The 19848-nt window shown below is 46.2% G+C and overlaps 1 protein-coding gene across 1 annotated transcript in view; it reads right to left on the minus strand.

The window, feature by feature from the left end:
• PNPLA7 (patatin like phospholipase domain containing 7) overlaps positions 1-19848 on the minus strand; it is a 424003-nt gene that overhangs the window by 116841 nt on the left and 287314 nt on the right. Inside the window, exon 26 of the mRNA XM_065418594.1 lies at positions 10903-11021. Within this exon, the coding sequence (XP_065274666.1) occupies positions 10903-11021 (119 nt within the window). The remainder of the gene's footprint in view (positions 1-10902; positions 11022-19848) is intronic.

The following is a 19848-nucleotide window of genomic DNA, read 5'->3' on the forward strand; positions in this document are numbered from 1 at the left end:
CGTTTCCAACTACAAACAGACCATGCTGCGCTACAGTGGCTTCATACCGCCAAGGGGAATAACAAAAAACTTCTTCGGTGGAGTTTAGCTCTCCAAGATTTCGATTTTGTAATACAACACATTTCAGGAGCTTCTAACAAAGTGGCTGATGCACTCTCCCGGGAAAGTTTCCCAGAATCAACTGGTTAAACATTGTTCTTGGAATGTGGAACATATTGTTAGTTTTTATATAATCAGTAGTATGTCTAAAGGTGCATGTGTCTTATTAACTCTGTTTTCTCCTACAGCTCCAGGAAGAAATCATAGCCAGTGTGGAACCGGCTGTCCAACACTATCTGTGATTTGGGGGGCGTGTCATAACTATAAAGGGAAGGGTAACAGCCCTCCTGTGTACAGTACTATAAAATCCCTCCTGGCCAGAGACTCCAAAATCCTTTTACCTGTAAAGGGTTAAGAAGCTCAGGTAACCTGGCTGACACCTGACCCAAAGGACCAATAAGGGGACAAGATACTTTCAAATCTTGGTGGGGGGAAGGCTTTTGTTTGTGCTCTTTGTTTTGGGGGTTGTTCGCTCTTGGGACTCAGAGGGACCAGACATCAATCCAGGCTCTCCAAATCTTTCTGAACAAGTCTCTCATATTTCAAACTTGTAAGTAAACAGCCAGGCAAGGCGTGTTAGTTTTTATCTTTGTTTTCTCAACTTGTAAATGTACCTTTTTGCTAGAGTGTTTATCTCTGTTTGCTGTAACTTTGAACCTAAGGCTAGAGGGGATTCCTCTGAGCTCTTTAAGTTTGATTACCCTATAAAGTTATTTTCCATCCTGATTTTACAGAGATGATTTTTACCTTTTTCTTTAATTAAAAGTCTTCTTTTTAAGAACCTGATTGATTTTTCCTTGTTTTTAGATCCAAGGGGGTTGGATCTTGATCCACCAGGAGTTGGTGGGAGAAAGGAGGGGGATGGTTAATTTCTCCTTGTTTTAAGATCCAAGGGGTTTGGATCTGTATTCACCAGGGAATTGGTGAAGAGTCTCTCAAGGCTATCCAGGGAAGGGAATTAGCACTTTGGGAGTGGTGGCAGCGGACCAGATCTAAGCTGGTAGTTAAGCTTAGAAGTTTTCATGCAGGTCCCCACATTTGTACCCTAAAGTTCAGAGTGGGGAAGCAGCCTTGACAGGGTGTCATAAGGAGGTGGGAGAAAACTTGTTCATCTTAGCCTCTAAGGATAGAACAAGAAGCAATGGGCATAAACTGCAGCAAGGGAGGTTTAGGTTGGACATTAGGAAAAAGTTCCTAACTGTCAGGATGGTTAAACACTGGAATAGACTGCCTAGGGAGGTTGTGGAATCTCCATCTTTGGAGATATTTAAGAGTAGGTTAGATAAATGTCTATCAGGGATGTTCTAGACAGTATTTGGTCCTGCCATGAGGGCAGGGGACTGGACTCAATGACCTCTCGAGGTCCCTTCCAGTCCTAGAGTCTATGAATCTATGAATACACTGGGAGTCAATGAGAGGCTGAAGGGGAGTTCTCTGTACTGGTAATGGTCCTGACATAGGGTAAACCTGAAGAATCATCTGTGGCACAGTAGAATGGATATGTGGAAATACGCGTCCTAGAAGTTGAGGGCCGAGAACTAATCTCCCTGTTCCAGAGATGGAACAATTGCTGCTAGTGTGACCATGTTGAATTTTTGAGCCTTCATGTATTTGTTTAGTGCTCTGAGTTCCACTATGGGTCTCCAACCTCCCATTTTCTTGGGAAAAAGGAAGTATCGAGAATAAAAAACCTGCCTCTGAAATGTACAGGTATGGATTCGATGGCTGCCAGGCATATGAAGCGGAAATCCTCCAGAGACATCTCCAGAAAGCTCTCCTGGATGTACTCCCAAAGCCTTTGCAAAAGGTTTCTGGAGAGGGCTGCCTTATTCCGTCCGCCATGGTAGGACACTTTACCACGCCAGGCCAGTAGCACGTAGTCTGGAATCATTGCATAACAAAGCATGGCAGCGTATGGTCCTGGTGTTTGCTGGCATTCAAACAACATTCGTTCCTTATCTTTCTCTGTTATCCTCAGGAGAGTGATATCATTCATGGTCACCTGGTTGAAATAGGGTGCTTTTATTAAGGGGACATTCAGAGCTGCCCGTTCCTGCTTGGCTGTGGCGGAACAGAAATGTTCTCCGCTGTTAGCCACACGGTGGGGGGAGGGGTGATCATCTCAGAGAATTGCGTGTGTGTGGGGGGGGTTATTTGGGTTTATGCTGCACGCTAACCCACAAACCGCAGCCCCTCCTTTTAAATTGCCAACCCATTTTAAATGGCTAACCCAACGGCCGCTTGGTATGGGAAATGAGGGCGCTGCTGTTTGAAACCATTCCCACATGTTATGAAGGTTAAAGAAGCCAAAAGACTGTGGCTTACCATGGCTGCCTGCAAGCCGAATTCTGTTGCCTGGCACTGCGTGAGTGATCTCTCACACCAAACCGGCAGGCCCTCAATATAAGAGGCAAAATGCAACCTTTTAACAAAAGCACATGTGCTGTGTAATGTGAACAGCAAGGTTTAATGGGAAAGAGTGATCCTATTGTTCTCTAAAATGTGGCTTTTTAGCTACCACTCTCCCTTTTCCCCCACCAGCTGCAAATGTTTCTCCTTCGCAGAGGCTAGCGAAGATTAGAAGGCGAAAAAAACGCACTCGGGATGAGATGTTCTCTGAGCTGCTGCTGTCCTCCCACACTGACAGAGGACAGCAGAATGCGTGGAGGCAAACAGAGTGCAGGAGAGCACAATATGAACGCGAGGAGAGCTGGCGGGCTGAAGATGATAGGTGGCATCAGCTTGCTGACAGCAGGCAAGAGTCGATGCTCCAGCTGCTGGAGCATCAAACTGATATGCTCCAGTGTATGGTTGAGCTGCAGGAAAGGCAGCAGGAGCACAGACCGCCGCTACAACCCCTGTGTAACCAACAGCCCTCCTCCCCAAGTTCCATAGCCTCCTCACCCAGACGCCCAAGAACGCGGTGGGGGGGCCTCCGGCCACCCAGCCACTCCACCCCAGAGGATTGCCTAAGCAACAGAAGGCTGGCCTTTAATAAGTTTTAAAGTGCAGTGTGTCCTTGTCCTTCCCTCCTCCCCCACCCCACCCCGCGCTTCCCTCTTCCCCCACCCCTCCCGGGCTACCTTGGCAGTTATCACCCTATTTGTGTGATGAATTAATAAAGAATGCATGAATGTGAAGTAACAATGACTTTATTGCCTCTGCAAGTGGTGATCGAAGGTGGGAGGGGAGGGTGGCTAGCTTACAGGGAAGTAGAGTGAACCAAGTGGGGGGGGGGGGTCATCAAGGAGAGAAAAACAGAACTTTCACACTGTAGCCTGGCCAGTCATGAAATTGGTTTTCAAAGCTTCTCTGATGCGCCCTGCTGTGCTCTTCTAACCACCCTGGTGTCTGGCTGCGTCTAATCAGCGTCCAGGCAATTTGCCTCAACCTCCCACCCCGTCATAAATGTCTCCCCCTTACTCTCACAGACATTGTGGAGCACACAGCAAGCAGTAATAACAATGGGAATATTGGTTTCGCTGAGGTCTATCCGAGTCAGTAAACTGCACCAGCGCGCTTTTAAACATCCAAATGCACATTCTACCACCATTTTGCACTTGCTCAGCCTATAGTTGAACAGGTCCTGACTACTGTCCAGGGTGCCTGTGTATGGTTTCATGAGCCATGGCATTAAGGGGTAGGCTGGGTCCCCAAGGATAACTATAGGCATTTCAACATCCCCAATGGTTATTTTCTGGTCTGGGAAGTAAGTCCCTTCCTGCAGCTTTTGAAACAGACCAGAGTTCCTGAAGATGCGAGCGTCATGTACCTTTCCCGGCCATCCCACGTTGATGTTGGTGAAATGTCCCTTGTGATCCACCAGTGCTTGCAGCAGCATTGAAAAGTACCCCTTTCGGTTTATGTACTCGCTGGCGTGGTGCTCCGGTGCCAAGATAGGGATATGGGTTCCATCTATCGCCCCACCACAGTTAGGGAATCCCATTGCAGCAAAGCCATCCACTATGACCTGCACATTTCCCAGAGTCACTTCCCTTGATAACAGGGATAATCAACAGCAGTTCTTTGAATGCGTTGGCTACTTGGATCACAGCAGCCCCCACAGTAGATTTGCCCACTCCAAATTGATTCCCGACTGACCAGTAGCTGTCTGGCGTTGCAAGCTTCCACAGGGCTATCGCCACTTGCTTCTCAACTGTGAGGGCTGCTCTCATCTTGGTATTCTTGTGCTTCAGGGCAGGGGAAAGCAAGTCACAATGTTCCATGAAAATGCCCTTACGCATGCATAAGTTTTGCAGCCACTGGGAATCCTCCCAGACCTGCAACACTATGCAGTCCCACCAGTCTGTGCTGGTTTCCCGGGCCCAGAATCAGCGTTCCATGGCATGAACCTGCCCCATTTACACCATGATTTGCACATTGCTTTGTGAGAAGTCTATGTCCATATCCATTTCCTCTTCACTCTCATCACCGCGCTGCCGTCGCCTACTCGCCTGGTTTTGCTTTGGCAGGTTCTGGTTCTGTATATACTCCAGGATAATGCGCATGGTGCTTATAGTGCTCAAAATTGCCGCGGTGATCTGAGCAGGCTCCATGATCCCAGTGCTATGGCGTCTGGGCTGAAAAAAGGCACGAAATGATTGTCTGCCGTTGCTTTCACGGAGGGAGAGAGGGAGTGGGGGCCTGTCGACATGTACCCAGAATCACCCGCGACACTGTTTTTGCCCCATCAGGCATTGGGATCTCAACCCAGAATTCCAATGGGCGGGAACTGTGGGATAGCTACCCACAGTGCAACGCTCCGGAAGTCGAAGCTAGCCTCGGTACTGTGGACACAGTCCGCCGACTTAATGCACTTAGAGCATTTTGTGTGGGGACACACAATCGACTGTATACAAACAATTTCTAAAAAACCGACTTCTATAAATTCGGCCTAATTTTGTAGTGTAGACATACCCTAAGTAGTCCTGAACCACTTCTTTCTCCACAGAGGGCTGGTCGCCTCCTCCCCATACTGTGCTGCCCAGTGCAGTAGTCTGAGCTGACCTTGTTTTTGAAGATAGAGGCAAAAAAAGCATTGAGTACATTTTTCCACATCCTCTGTGACTAGGTTGCCTCCCCCATTCAGGAAGGGGCCCACACTTTCCTTGACTGTCTTCTTGTTGCTAACATACCTGAAGAAACCCTTCTTGTTACTCTTAACATCCCTTGCTAGCTACAACTCCAAGTGTGATTTGGCATTCCTGATTTCACTCCTGCATGCCTGAGCAATATTTTTATACTCCTCCCTGGTCATTTGTCCAATCTTCCAATTCTTATAAGCTTCTTTTTTTTAATTTAAGATCAGCAAGGATTTCACTGTTAAGCCAAGCTGGTCACCTGCCATATTTACTATTCTTTCTACACATCGGGATGGTTTGTTCCTGCAACCTCAATAAGATTCTTTAAAATACAGCCAGCTCTCCTGGACTCCTTTCCCCCTCATGTTATTCCCTCAGGGGGATCCTGCCCATCATTTCCCTGAGGGAGTCAAAGTCTGCTTTTCTGAAGTCCAGTCATGTGAGTTATCCCCACCAAGTCTCTGTTATTCCAATCACATCGTAATTCTTTGACTATGCAGGGACTTCCAGTTCTCCCTGCTTCTTCCCCAGGCTTCTTTCATTTGTGTATAGGCACTTAAGATAACTCGCTGATCATCCTGCTTTCTCAGTGTGAGGCAGGAGTCCTCCCCTCTTGCGCTCTCCTGCTCGTGCTTCCTCCTGGTATCCCACTTCCCCACTTACCTCAGGGCTTTGGTCTCCTTCCCCCGGTGAACCTAGTTTAAAGCCCTCCTCACTAGATGGACACCTCAGAAAGAATATAGGCAATGGCTGCCTCTGAGAGTCATCAAAGCATGTAAGGCATGTGATATGTTTATGTGACCCTGGACTCCATCTTGGGCCAGTAATTTTCCATGCACCTGGGCTGTGGGCTTTGTTTGGAACAGTAAAATTCCAAGAGGATCATGGTATTCTGGAGTAGAGTATATAAGATCATACAATATTCTGGAGTGACACAGGCCTTGTGGTGTAGAAAAGCTACATAAAATATCACGTAACAAAATGAGTGCTCTCCACTATACAGCAAGAAATCCTCAGGTCTAAAATATCTAGCAGAATAAAATCTCTCCTTGGCTCCCCAAGCATAGCCAATGCTCTGCTCTCCTCTTACCTCTCAGTGTTTCAATAGTATGCAAGAGACCTAGGAAGGATGATATTTAACATGTTAATAAATAAGAGGAAATGAACCACTCCAGGTCAGAAAACTGTGTGGGTGAGCAAGATAATGATTCTTAACTGACACCAAGAATTAAGCTTTAGGGGCTGGCAGCTAGAACATTAGATGACTAATTAACCAAGCTGAAGTACAGGAGACAGGAAAATTCTAACCTTCATTATGCTGAATACTCCCTCCGTGAATACACTGGCCTATGGACAAAAGTATGACATTTCCAGGTTTTTAAATAGACCACAACATGCTTTATGATTCTGATTGTCAATAATTTCCTATGAGTCATGAGAGCAGAAATGTCCAAGTTACTATTTATAAAAGGGGTGTGAGTGCATAGATGCGGGGCAAGAAGGAATAAAATGCGACAAAGAGTCCTGTGGCACCGTATAGACTAACAGACGTATTGGAGCATAAGCTTTCGTGGGTGAATACCCACTTCGTCAGATGCATGTAGTGGAAATTTCCAGAGGCAGGTATAAATATGCAGGCAAGAATCAGTCTAGAGATAACGAGGTTAGTTCAATCAGGGAGGATGAGGCCCTCTTCTAGCAGTTGAGGTGTGAACGCCAAAAGAGGAGAAACTGCTTTTGTAGTTGGCTAGCCATTCACTGTCTTTGTTTAATCCTGAGCTGATGGTGTCAAATTTGCAAATTAACTGAAGCTCAGCAGTTTCTCTTTGAAGTCTGCTCCTGAAGTATTTTTGCTGCAGGATGGCTACCTTTAAATAAAATGAATCTCAGCAGCGATGTTATGGTCTCTTAGGCCTGGTCTACACTGGGGGTGGGAGGGGATTGATCTAAGATACGCAACTTCAGCTACGAGAATAGCGTAGCTGAAGTCGACGTATCTTAGATCGACTTAGAATTACTTACTTCGCGTCCTCATGGCGCGGGATCGACGGCCACGGCTCCCCCGTTGACTTTGCTTCCGCCTCTCGCCGAGCTGAAGTTCAGCAGTCGACGGAGAGCGATCGGGGATCGATTTATCGCGTCTACACTACACGCGATAAATCGATCCCCGATAGATCGATCGCTACCTGCCGATCCGGCGGGTAGTGTAGACATACCCATATATACCACAGATCAGGAAGAGGAAGCTGATGAGTCATTCTTCAAATAGGAACAAGATTAGCTAACATACATGAGCTAGTAATAATGGGGGATTTTAACTTCCTAGATATCTGTTGGAAGACTACTGCAGCAAAACATAGTATGTTCTGCAAATTCTTTTAGCATGTGTAGGGGACAGCTTTCTGATTCAGAATGTTGAGGCATCCATTTTGGATCTGGCTTTGACCAACAGGGATGAATTAGTTGCGAATGTGAAGGTAGTCAGGAACTTGGGAGGAAGTAATCATGAACTGATAGAATTCAAGATCCTATGGAAAGGAGGACATGAGAACAGCAAAACAAGGACACTGGACTTCAGAAAGGTGGATTTCAACAGACTCAGAGAAATAGCAGGCAAGGTCCCGTGGAAAGACCAATTAGGAAGAAAAGGAGTTGAAGGGGGTTGGCAGTTCCTAAAAGATGTAATACTAGAGGCTCAACATCAAGCTAGTACCGCTCTACTCGGCGCTGGTTAGGCCTCAGCGGGAGGACTGTGTCCAATTTTGGTCACCAATGGATAGAAAGGATGTGGAGAAACTGGAAAGGATCCAGAGGCGAGCGACAAAGATGATCAGAGGGATGGAATGCAAGCCATATGAGCAAAGGCTGAAGGAACTGGCAATGTTTAGTTTGGAAAAGAGGAGATTGAGGGGGGACATGGTAGCGGTCTTCAAATACTTGAAAGGTTGCCATAAAAAGATGGAGAAATGTTGTTCTCTCTTGCCACAGAGGCAGGACAAGAGGGACTGGGTTCAAACTACAGCATAGCAGATTTAGATTAAATCTCAGGAAAAACTTCCTACCTGTCAGAACAGTAGGACAATGGTATAGACTGCCTAGGGAGATTGTGGAAGCTCCTTCATTGGACGTTTTCAAAAGGAGGCTGGATAGCCATCTGCCTTGGATGGTTTAGATAAAACAAATCCTGCATCTTGGCAGGGGGTTAGACTAGATCAGTGGTTTTCTAACTTTTTTTCTGGGGACCCAGTTGAAGAAAATTATTGATGCCTGTGACCCAATGGAGCTGGGGATGAGGGGTTTGGGGTGTAGGAGGGACTCAGGGTTGGGGAGAGGGTTGGGGTGCGGGGGTGAGGGCTGAGGGGTTCGGCTGGGAATGAGGGGTTCAGGGTGTAGGAGGGGGCTCTGGGTTGTGGCAGGGGACTGGGGTGCAGGAGGGGCTCAGGGCTGGGGGTGCAGGCTCTGGGGTAGAGCCAGGGATGAAGGGTTTGGGGTGCAGGAGGGGCTCCGGGTTGGGGGGGGGCTCAGGGATGGGATAGGGGATTGGGGTGGGGGAGGGGGAGGGGGTCAGGGCTCAGGGCTGGGGGTACAGGCTCTGGGATGGGGCCGGGGATGAGGGGTTTGGGGTGCAGGAGGGGCTCCGGGTTGGGGGGGGCTCAGGGATGGGGTAGGGGCACAGACTTCTTGAACCACAGGAACTTGCAACTCTCCTTTGCAGAATGTTTGCCTCAGGAGAAAGTTCTCAAAGAACAGAATTATTTTGGAAGAAACTGCAAAGAAAAGTGCAGGCGGTGATCTATTTCTAAAAGCCCACTGGGACTTTGGCCAGAATTCTAAAGGGAAGAACTCCAGGTGGGTGTTCTGGCCTTTCTGCTATAGGAAACCTCTCACAAGCAAAGATGAGGCAGAGGTTTTGAATACTGTAAACACCAACATAATTTCCCATTAGGGTACGAGTCAGTCCTTGCTGCCAGAATTTTTAACTAATGGCTTTGGAAAGTTTTGAAATGCTGTTTCCAAAAATAAGGATCCATGCAGGGATTAACATGTCTGCAGAAGAGAAGAATGAGGGGGGATTTGATAGCTGCTTTCAACTACCTGAAAGGGGGTTCCAAAGAGGATGGATCTAGACTGTTCTCGGTGGTACCAGATGACAGAACAAGGAGTAATGGTCTCAAGTTGCAGTGGGGGAGGTTTAGGTTGGTGTCAAGGCACCTTCCCCACTCTGAACTTTAGGGTACAGATGTGGGGGCCTGCATGAAAACTTCTAAGCTTAACTACTAGCTTAGATCTGGTCCGCTGCCACCACTCCCAATGGGCTAACTCCCTTCCCTGGGTAGCCTTGAGAGACTCTTCCACCAACTCCCTGGTGAACACTGATCCAAAACCCCTTGGATCTTAAAACAAGGAGGAGTTAATCATTCCCCCCCCCCCCCCGCTTCTCTTTCCCCCCACCAATTCCTGGTGAGTCCAGATCAATCCTCTTGGATCTTAGAACAAGGAAAAATCAATCAGGTTCTTAAAAAGAAGGCTTTTAATTAAAGAAAAAGGTAAAAATTCTCTCTGTAAATCAGGATGGAAAATAACTTTACAGGGTAATCAAACTTAAAGAGCCCAGAGGAATCCCCTCTAGCCTTAGGTTCAAAGTTACAGCAAACAGAGGTAAACACCCTAGCAAAAGGTACATTTACAAGTTGAGAAAACAAAGATAAAACTAACACGCCTAGCCTGGCTGTACTTACAAGTTTGAAATATGAGAGACTTGTTCAGAAAGATTTGGAGAGCATGGATTGATGTGTGGTCCCTCTTAGTCCCAAGAGCAAACTCCCCCCAAAACAAAGAGCACAAACAAAAGCCTTTCCCCCCCCAAGATTTGAAAGTATCTTGTCCCCTTATTGGTCCTTTGGGTCAGATGTCAGCCAGGTTACCTGAGCTTCTTAACCCTTTACAGGTAAAAGGATTTTGGAGTCTCTGGCCAGGAGGGATTTTATAGTATTGTACACAGGAGGGCTGTTACCCTTCCCTTTATAGTTATGACAGTTGGATATTAGGAAAACCTTTTTCACTAAGAGGGTGATGAAGCACTGGAATGGGTTACCTAGGGAGGTGGTGGAATCTCCTTCCTTAGAGGTTTTTAAGGTCAGGCTTGACAGAGCCCTGGCTGGGATAATTTAGTTGGGGATTGGTCCTGCTTTGAGCAGGGGGTTGAACTAGATGACCTCCCGAGGTCCCTTCCAGCCCGGATATTCTATGATTCTATGTCACTGCAAGCCAAAAGAGGCGAGAAAGTCTCCGTGCTTCCCTCTGTCATATGCCAATAGACAGAAGAGAATAGGGAAGAGAGAATTCTCCCTTTGGAACAAGCCAAAACATTTGTGGTTTCTGTTGCATAAATCCACACTTACAGCCAATGATGACAGCATCTCCTGAGTCTCCCCTACATAGGTGCTCACAAGAACATAAAAATGTCCATACTGGGACAGTCTAAAGGTCCAGCTAGCCCTCCATATCCCGTCTTCCGAGAGTGACCAGTGCCAGATGCTTCACGCATATGTGCAGGAAGTGTACAAGTCACCACCTGCCCAAGGGTTCACAGGACAAGTGTGATTTTCCAGACTCTGTCTCATCCCATAGGATCATTTCAGAATACAACCTGATGACAATGTTGCATCACGTCGGGTAAGAGGCCTTATCAGAGTACACAGAACAACCTTATGGGACTTACCTGGCTCCACCACCTCCGAGCACTAGGGCCACAGCATTTCCAGTCAAAACACGGGCTAGTCGAGAGAAGTCAGAGTGACGGTCTGGTGGTTTCTGAAATACTCGTTCATACATTTCTATCTGCAGGGCAGAGAAAGGGCAATTTAGAGCATGGTTTATCACACATGTGCAATGCACCATTAGGAAGTAGGTAGACATAGCTAGTTTAAAGCTAGCACTGTAACAATAGCCAAATCTTCACTACCATTGTTACCTGTGCTAGCTTGATTCAAGTGAAGGTATAACTGTAGCATGGGTAGGATCCCCATGCTGGTTTTAATCTAGCTACCACTAGATGCTCTCTTCATGGCAGTCCAGAACCACAAGCCACCATGTTACCACTCTGCCTTAGCAAGTGTGAGCATGAACTTTGCTGGAGATTAGCATGTGTGTCAGCTCCCTGACACTGCAGCCTGTCTGCCTTGCCAGCAAGCTCCTCAACACTCTACCAGTCTAAACCCTGTCTTGCAGCTAACAATCAGTGACTCCCCAATTCCTAAGTTCCCCAGACACATCTCCATGGAGCGTGCTGTCCCTCTCACTAGACACTCATAGAAGTTAAGTTCCCTGTCTCCAAAGAGACACAGCACACACCAGTCTGCTAGCTTAGCTAAAGACTCACATTGACTTCAATATAACAGTATTGAGATGATTTATAGTACAACTAAGAATGCATTTATTAACAAAGAACAGAGATGTAAATGATACTTAGCAAGAGTAAAATTGACAGGCATGGCTACTAACAAAACAATATGAAACATGCTTTCCAATGTCTACTACTAACTTTGCCTAAACAGCTTTCTCACTTACATCAAGCCACCAGCATCTCCAATCCTTCTGGCAAGAGGATCCAATGTTCATAGAATCAGAGGGTGCTGTCTCCTTTGTTCCCTAAATGATGGTCTCCTTATATTTCCCCAAAGTCCATTGTCTTTCCTCAAGAGCCAGAAAGACTTCCTGGGGATACAGACTCTGTCCCCTAGCGTGCTCACTAAGCTATCTTCCCCTTGTTAACTTGATTGCTGTGATTATCTTACATGTACATGTGCTTTCATTGCCCTCTGCCTGCAAGCAAGCCGGACAGACAGGTCAATGCACATTCCTTTGTCTAGGGTAGACTGGGTTTATGCACTGCTGTCCAAACACATCTGAAGAACATACTTCCAGCACATACATAATTCATTATACACAATGCATCACCAGTTTACATACAATACCGTACAAGATATCCTTTGGATACATATTATGACGACAGTGTGTTGGGTTTCTGAGTGTGTCAGGCCTGATAAGAGTTACTGTACAGTGGGCCCCCTGCCAGAGGGCATGAAGGGGCTCTTGGGGTCACACACAAGTAACAACACAAGTGAAGACATGATGGCACAGGCTTGTACTTGGGCAGCTAGCCTAAGTACAGGCCCACCAGGGACCATGGATACATCCTCAGGTTGCTAACCTGTGCTGAAGCCTGTGCCACTGGTCTTCACTGCTATTGTTACCCGGGCTAGTTTTCATCTTGCTCCATCTACGCATGCTACAATTACATCTTCACTTGCAGCTAAGGTATACTCTAAATGAGGAAGCTGCCCTTGGGAGGAAGATCATGTATGTTTGAACAGAGACTTCATTCTTCAAGGAGCTACCAATTATCACCACTAGGAACATTCCTGTCCTGGACAGGGACCTGGATTTGTAGAGCTTCAATTGTTCAAAATAGTAACAAATGTCTAATTTCACTAACAATAACATGCCTTAACCACTTCAAGTGTCCCTGAAAAACAATCCTACAAGCAACCTAGGGGCACACTATATATCTCCTCTTCCCAGACCTTTTACATGCCTTCAATTTGTACACTTTTCTATATCTTCCACATTTTCTATATCTGTATATCTGCTTTTTAGTATCTGTGGAACAATGCCTGTGTCCACCACTGCTTGGATCCTCATTCAGACCTTCATCTCCTGTTGCCACAGTTCTTACAATAATTTTCAATATAGGCTCACCAAGTTCAAAGTCTCTAGTATGTGCATGGTACTGCTAACCAATTTCACACTTGTACAAATAAGTGCAACAACTTTACCCCAACCTCAAATTCTCCCCATTCGTTTCAGAACACTGCTCCAAGGTCAGGCCCCATCAGCCTACCCTGTCCTTGCCCCTCTTCTCTGCTCCTCCCGTCGCTGAATGTTTGCCTCCATTCCTTCATACTGTCTTGCAACTGCCCAGGCAAGCACCACCTTGTCTGCAGCTCCAACTGCACAGAAAAACTCCCCTGTTCCTTTGCTTCATCAGCTCTCCTCCATTTCTTTTTATCTGAAAATCTCTCCCCTCCCCTGCATGTATCTTTTCATTCCTTTTTTCCCTCGGCCATTTATTATTTAACTCTGGGAAGCACCTGGAGATGCCTTTGGCATGGAAGACATTACACAAATTAAAGTTGCTTTAATTTTATGACAAGCACAGTGCAGCTGGGATATTGCAAACCTCTCTTATCACTTATGCAAATCTCACTCATCTGGATCAAGGTTCTGTTCCTAGAAAACAAAGGGACTAATAAATAGTGGGTTCAGGTAGTGGGGGAAGCCTGCTTGCTGGCTCTCTAATTACCTGGCAAAGGGTTGCCCAGGGAGAAGGGGACTCTCAGTACCTAGAGCCAAGGAAGCTACGGATACACTGAAAGCACTTTTGTACCCAGCATCTATTCAAAGGCTTTTAGGGTATCTTTACATTGGAATAAAAGACCCGTGGCATAGCCACAGCTGGCCTGGGAGTCGGGGCTATGGCTGGGCTGGAGCAGAGCTGGGGGCAAAGCGGGGCTGGGCTCCTTAATTGAATTGGCTCGTTAGCACTGACCCCCCACTTGGTAAGGCAACTCCCATCTTTTCATGTGCTATGATATATATTCTACTTACTGTATTTTTCACTCCATGCATCTGATGATGTGGGTTTTCGCCCACAAAAGCTTATGCCCAAATAAATTTGTTAGTCTCTAAGGTGCCACAAGGACTCCTCGTTGTTTTTCCTGGTATCTTAATAGCTCACCATGTGTCCCATGTGGTTTGTTTACTGTATTTGTTCAGCTCTCAATATTTCAGGACAAAACAACCCTAAGTTATCAGACAACTCCAAAAGTAAAATCTTTCACATAAGAAATGGTTACTCACCCTGTGCAGTAACTGTGGTTCTTCAAGATGTGTGTCCCTATGGGAGCTCCAATCTAGGTGCGCATTGACTGGAGATTTTTCATAGCAGTGTCCGTGTCACCTGCACATGTGTGCTAGTCAGTCTTGTGCCCTGTGCCGTTGTTATATAACTGCCCTCAGTTCCTTCTCTACTGCCAAGCTCCACAGCAGAGAACTCTGAAGCAGAGGGGAAGGACGACAGGTAATGGAGTGCCTGTAGGGGGCCACATCTCGAATAACCACAGTGATTGCACAGGATGAGGAACTATTTCTTCTTCTTCCAGCAGTGTCCCTATGGGTGCTGCACTCTAAGTGACTTCTGAGCAGTTCCCTCTAAGATGGGGGAGACTTCGGAGTACAGTACCAAAGAAAGTACAGCCAAACCAAACATAGTATCAGCAGCAGAGTTGTGAGTTATAGCATTCTGTTAGGTGAGCAAGTGGCGGCCTTACGTATTTCAATAATGGGCACGTTCTTGAGGAATGCCATAGATGTGAAAATGGACCTAATAGAATGAGTGCATATATTCAAAGGTGTTTGAATATTGAAAGATTTGTAGCAAGAATTAATACAGGCTGATCTCCACTTGGAAAGCCTTTGATTAGAGATTGCAGACCCTTTTGACTATCTGCTACTGAAACAAACAACTTGTGGGTCGTTCTGAAGGACTTTGTCCTGTCCAGATAGAAGGCCAGGGCTCTCCTGACTTCATGGGTGTGCAGCAGTGCCTCCTGGTTATCTAGATGTAGTGTGGGGTGGAAAACAGGCAGGTAAATGGGTTGGTTAATATGGAACTCATAAGAAACTTTGGGTAAAATTTTTGAGGGGGTTGCAGCATGGCCTTGTCCTTAAAAACTACTGTGAAAGGGGGGCATGTAATCAGGGCTCCTAGTTCCTCAACCTGCTGTGCCAACATGATGGCTATCAGGAATGCTGTCTTCATTGATAAATGGAGCAGTGAGCAGATAGCTGTTGGTTCAAACGGGGGTCTTGTGAAGCATTTAAGGACTCGACTGAGGTCCCAAACAGGAGTAGGGCATTGGACTGGCGTGTAGAGGTTTCCAAGTCCCCTGAAGAATCTCGCTGTGGTTGGGTGGTCAAAGACGGAATAACCCTTTATTGTGGGGTAGGAAGCCGTGATGGCTGCCAGGTAAACTCTTATGGAGTTCATCGAGAGTCCCAAGCTTTTTATTGTTAGGATATAGTCCAGTATATCCAGCAGCAATGAGGTCATTGGTGGCATATATTTGAATTAATTTTAATTTTTTAATTAATTAATTTAATAATTTAATTTAATTAATGGAGATATCCCATCTCCTAGAACTGGAAGGGACCTTGAAAGGTCATCGAGTCCAGCCCCCTGCCTTCACTAGCAGGACCAAGTACTGATTTTGCCCCAGATCCCCAAGTGGCCCCCTCAAGGATTGAACTCACAACCCTGGGTTTAGCAGGCCAATGCTCAAACCACTGACAAATCTCGTCCATTTTTGAGAGTACGTGCAGCGAGTGGACTGCTTCCTGCTGTGCAATAGTACTCATTTTACATCCTCTGAGCAGGTTGCCTCTAATCCCATGAACCATCAACCATGGTTTGAGACAAAGCACTGCGAGATTGGGGCGAAGGATCATCTCGCTTTCCTGGGAGAGGAGATGAGGAGCAGCGTGGAGAGTGATTGAGAGCAAACGGCCAGCTGAATCAGGTAAGAAATCTGGGCCAGGTCGGAACTCTTAGGATGACTCTGGCTTTGTCCTTTTTTATTCTGAGCATAACTTTGGTACCAAGGAAGCAGAAGCGCTCTTCTTGCCACCTCAGTCTGCTAACAGTGCAATCTCTCCGGACCAAGGCTTTGCCATCTTTCAATCTAGTGATGCCCTGGTGTCGGAGGAACCAGTCGCCTTGCGGGTAATCTGACTGGAGAGCATATGGTGCCTTAGTGGTTCAAGTCACTGACAACCTTGGTTTTTTTTGAGGTAGATTCTCTACCTGATGATCCAGGGGCATGGACCTTTAAGGAATTATGAGAGGAGTCTTGGGTCTTCCTCTTAGATGACCCGGAGATATGGGGCTCCAATATTGTGGAGGCAGCAGATTTGCTCAGAGACCAGAGTACAGGGGTTGTCCCTTGGCATGGGTCAGAAGCTGGGCATAGAGAGCTCTCCATCATGAGCAAATGAAGTTTTATCTCCATGTTTTTCCAGGCTCTTGATTTCAGCACCAGACAGATGTAGCTTTCCTGGGCAATGTGCGATTCCCCATGTCAACATATGCAGCGGGAGTGTCTGTCACTTACCGGGATCACCTCCTGGCATAACAGACAATGTTTGAAGCTGGGAGAACCAGGCATAACTACTACCTAGTATCCATAATATATAACACATATGAAAGAAAAATAAACGTTTTTTTTAAACTAGGACGCTTAAACTACTACTACTTACAACTAATTAGTCACATGCTAAGAGCTACTAAGGGCAGGTCTACATTATGGGGCTAAGTTGACCTAAGTTACGCAACTCCAGCTACATGAATAATGTAACTGGAGTCGACGTACCTTAGGTCGACTTATTGCGGTGTCTACACCATGCTGGGTCGATGGGAGAAACTCTCCCATCAACTTTCCTTATGCTTCTCGTTCCGATGGAGTACCGGAGTTGACGGGAGACCAATCGGTGGTCGATTTAGCGGGTCTTCTTTAGGTGGATCAACTGCCGTGCGTCAATCCCCTGGTAAGTGGAAACAAGCCCTCAGACTATCTATTAACATAAGAAACGAGGACAAGTTGAGGAAATCTCAATGGGAACAACTGCCAGAGCTCCATCTAAGGTTGAGGTGGTTGAGGAACTGAGGGTGCTTCACCCACGCAGTACTATATAACAACGGCATGGGGCACGAGGCTGACTAGGGCACACATGCAGGCCAAATGGACATTGCTGCGATAAATCTCTAATCAAAGGCGCAGGGGGTGCTAGAAAACCTAGAATGGAGCACCCGTAGGGACACTACTAGAAGAAAAACAGAAGCTTTCATTCATGCATTAACACTTTCCCTCCCACCCAGAATAGAAGAACTCAAGCATCTGATAAAAACATGAAGAGAAGCAGGAGATGCACCTGTTTCACAGCAAAATGAGCAATTGGAAGGTCCTGCTAAACACCTTCAAATCTGGGCTGATGAGCCAACACAACAGCTCTCCACTAATTAATTACTGAGCTTAGTAAGATTCTTGAGTTTCCTCCTGATGAAAAACTGCAGCATGCAAGACATATACAAAAGCAAATGATGCTTCCATAAGCTGCATTCAGAGTTCATAAGCCAAAAGGGGGGGAAGGCAAAAAAATGGTAGATGTGGACAGCAGTAATCACAGACGTGATGTTACTACGATATTAAGAGTCTGGGCTTTAATACAAGCAATGATTTTAATGCCAGTGCTGTCAACAGTTGCACTTGCACAACTGGTACTGTCTGCATGTAGGAGGTAAAGATCATAGGAATATTATGACACACATCTGATGGGTGGGTTTTCTCCTGGACGATCAGGAGGCAGATCAAAGCTGTTCATATTGCAGTGTCGAAGACCCACTCACAAACCCCCACCCAGAAGGCTGTAATTTACACAGCTAAAAATAATGAAAGTTCCTTTTTAAAATATAAGAAAATTGAAGTGTGTACATTTGTTTCCCTCTAAGAATGTTTACATGTTAGCATTAATGCTGGCCAATGCAGGGTGGGCCACAGATAGTGCACAGGCATAACTGAAGACAACTAACTTACAGGCAAAAGCCAAATATTTCTCTTCTTCATTGATATGTTCCCTAATCCCTTACAGACACAATGCAATTAGGAACAGACCCAGATGGACCTACAAGACCCATCCAAGCAGCAACAGATGAGGGGGGTTGGCCCTTAATCAGTGGCTCTGAATCTTGTATGTGGCAGCAGAGATCCATATGAGAGAGGTCAATGGAAGACATGTAGTCTCCCGGGTGAACAGGTGCCAGAATAGATAACAGTGTACCCACTAAGAGCTAGAGCCTGCTCAAGGATTTCAGGTTCCCAACTGCTCTGAAGCCTCTGATTTTTTGTGTGTGTGAATCTATGAAAAAAATACATTCCGTAGAAAGTTATGGATGGGGGAACGTGCTTTATAGCCCTGATATTCAGACGATGCTGCACGGCTCTTAGCATGGTGGCAGTGTCTGGGAGTGTCTGGGATAGGAGCTAAAGGAAATTAAAGGTTGCAACCTCGGATGATTGTCTCTAGCACTCATTTGTCCATTATGGAGAACCATGTGGAGAGGGGGGTGAACCAAAGGACAAGAAGGCACAAACATGTCCTCATCCCTCCTTCCTAGTCATGGCTGACAGATTACGCCTTCAGACACAGAGAATTGGCTCAGCTTGTGTCACTAACAAAATCATTAAACAAACTGAGCAGGATTTTAATTTTCTTTTAGATGTCATAATCAGAATGTAGCCCACAAACCTGTTTCCTTCAACATTTCAAAACAAACCAATGTTAAGGGATGTTCAACAAACAAGCTAAGGGAAGGCTTGCCAGCCAAACACAGGGAAGAAATAACATTTTGCACTGTCACATTTTTCATCTATAAACAGGGACACTGAGGCAAGAAGGATAAGGACAAAATATTAGGCATATAACCCACATTTAGGTACTAAAGAGAGGTGGCCTAATTTTCAAAGTTGCAGAGCACCGAAAGCTCCCAGTGTAATCAATGGGATAGAACTGGTCCCTAAATGAACAGCTAACTAGAGCTGAAGCTCTCTCGCTCTCTTTCTAACACTACAGCAGTTTATCCACTTTAAAGATGGACCTGCCTGCAAAATAAGTTACAACTTTAACTAGGCAGAATCCCATGATATTCAACCAAGCTTCACATTGATGCCATTTCCAATTGTTCTGACATTTTGTTACAAATTCCCCCAGCCTCCAGGTTTTGTAAGAGAAACAGCTACTCGGCCTTCACTGTATTAAGGTGGCCACCAGTTTTGACCACATGTTTAAAAGGCTCCCTCTTCCACTGAGTTGAGAATGTGCAATTGCGCTGCATGACAAGGTATGCACTGTGCAACTTCTTGGGAAAGATAAAGTCATGACATACCTTCCTCCCACCCAACCTCCTAAAAAAACAAAACAAAAATAACATGAAGTATCCAAAAATGAACAGGAAGGAAAACATCAAATGTTGAACTCAAACACTAAGAAAATGCAACTAGTTGCAACTAACCATCAGAAAGCCTCATTCTTGTATTCCACAAAGAAGTTCCTCAATTTATGCAGGATTTCAGCCTGCTTGGCTCTCTGCACCCTCTCCTCAAACACTGAGAGCCTTATGATAACGTTAAGGGCTTGTAACAGGGTGTACTGAGTCCGGCACTAACGCAGCACCCTGTCACTCTACCACCACCAGGCTATATTAATTGGGACCTAACTGGTAGTTGGCAGAGGAGACCAATTAACTGAATAGAAATACAGCTGAGGGGCTAACTGGGCAGAAGTACCCCCAACAGCTAGGACAGGGGCGGGCAAACTTTTTTGTCTGAGGGCCACATTGGGTTTCCGAAATTGTATGGAGGGCCGGTTAGGGGAGGCTGTGCCTCCCCAAAAGCCAGGCGTGGCCCAGCCCCCACCCCCTATCCGACCCCCCCAGACTTCTGCCCCATCCACCCCCCCGTTCCCTGTCCCATGATGGCCCCCCGGGTACCCCTGC

Source organism: Emys orbicularis, chromosome 18 (genome assembly GCF_028017835.1).
Source record: "Emys orbicularis isolate rEmyOrb1 chromosome 18, rEmyOrb1.hap1, whole genome shotgun sequence".
In the NCBI taxonomy this organism is placed as follows: Eukaryota; Metazoa; Chordata; order Testudines; family Emydidae; genus Emys; species Emys orbicularis.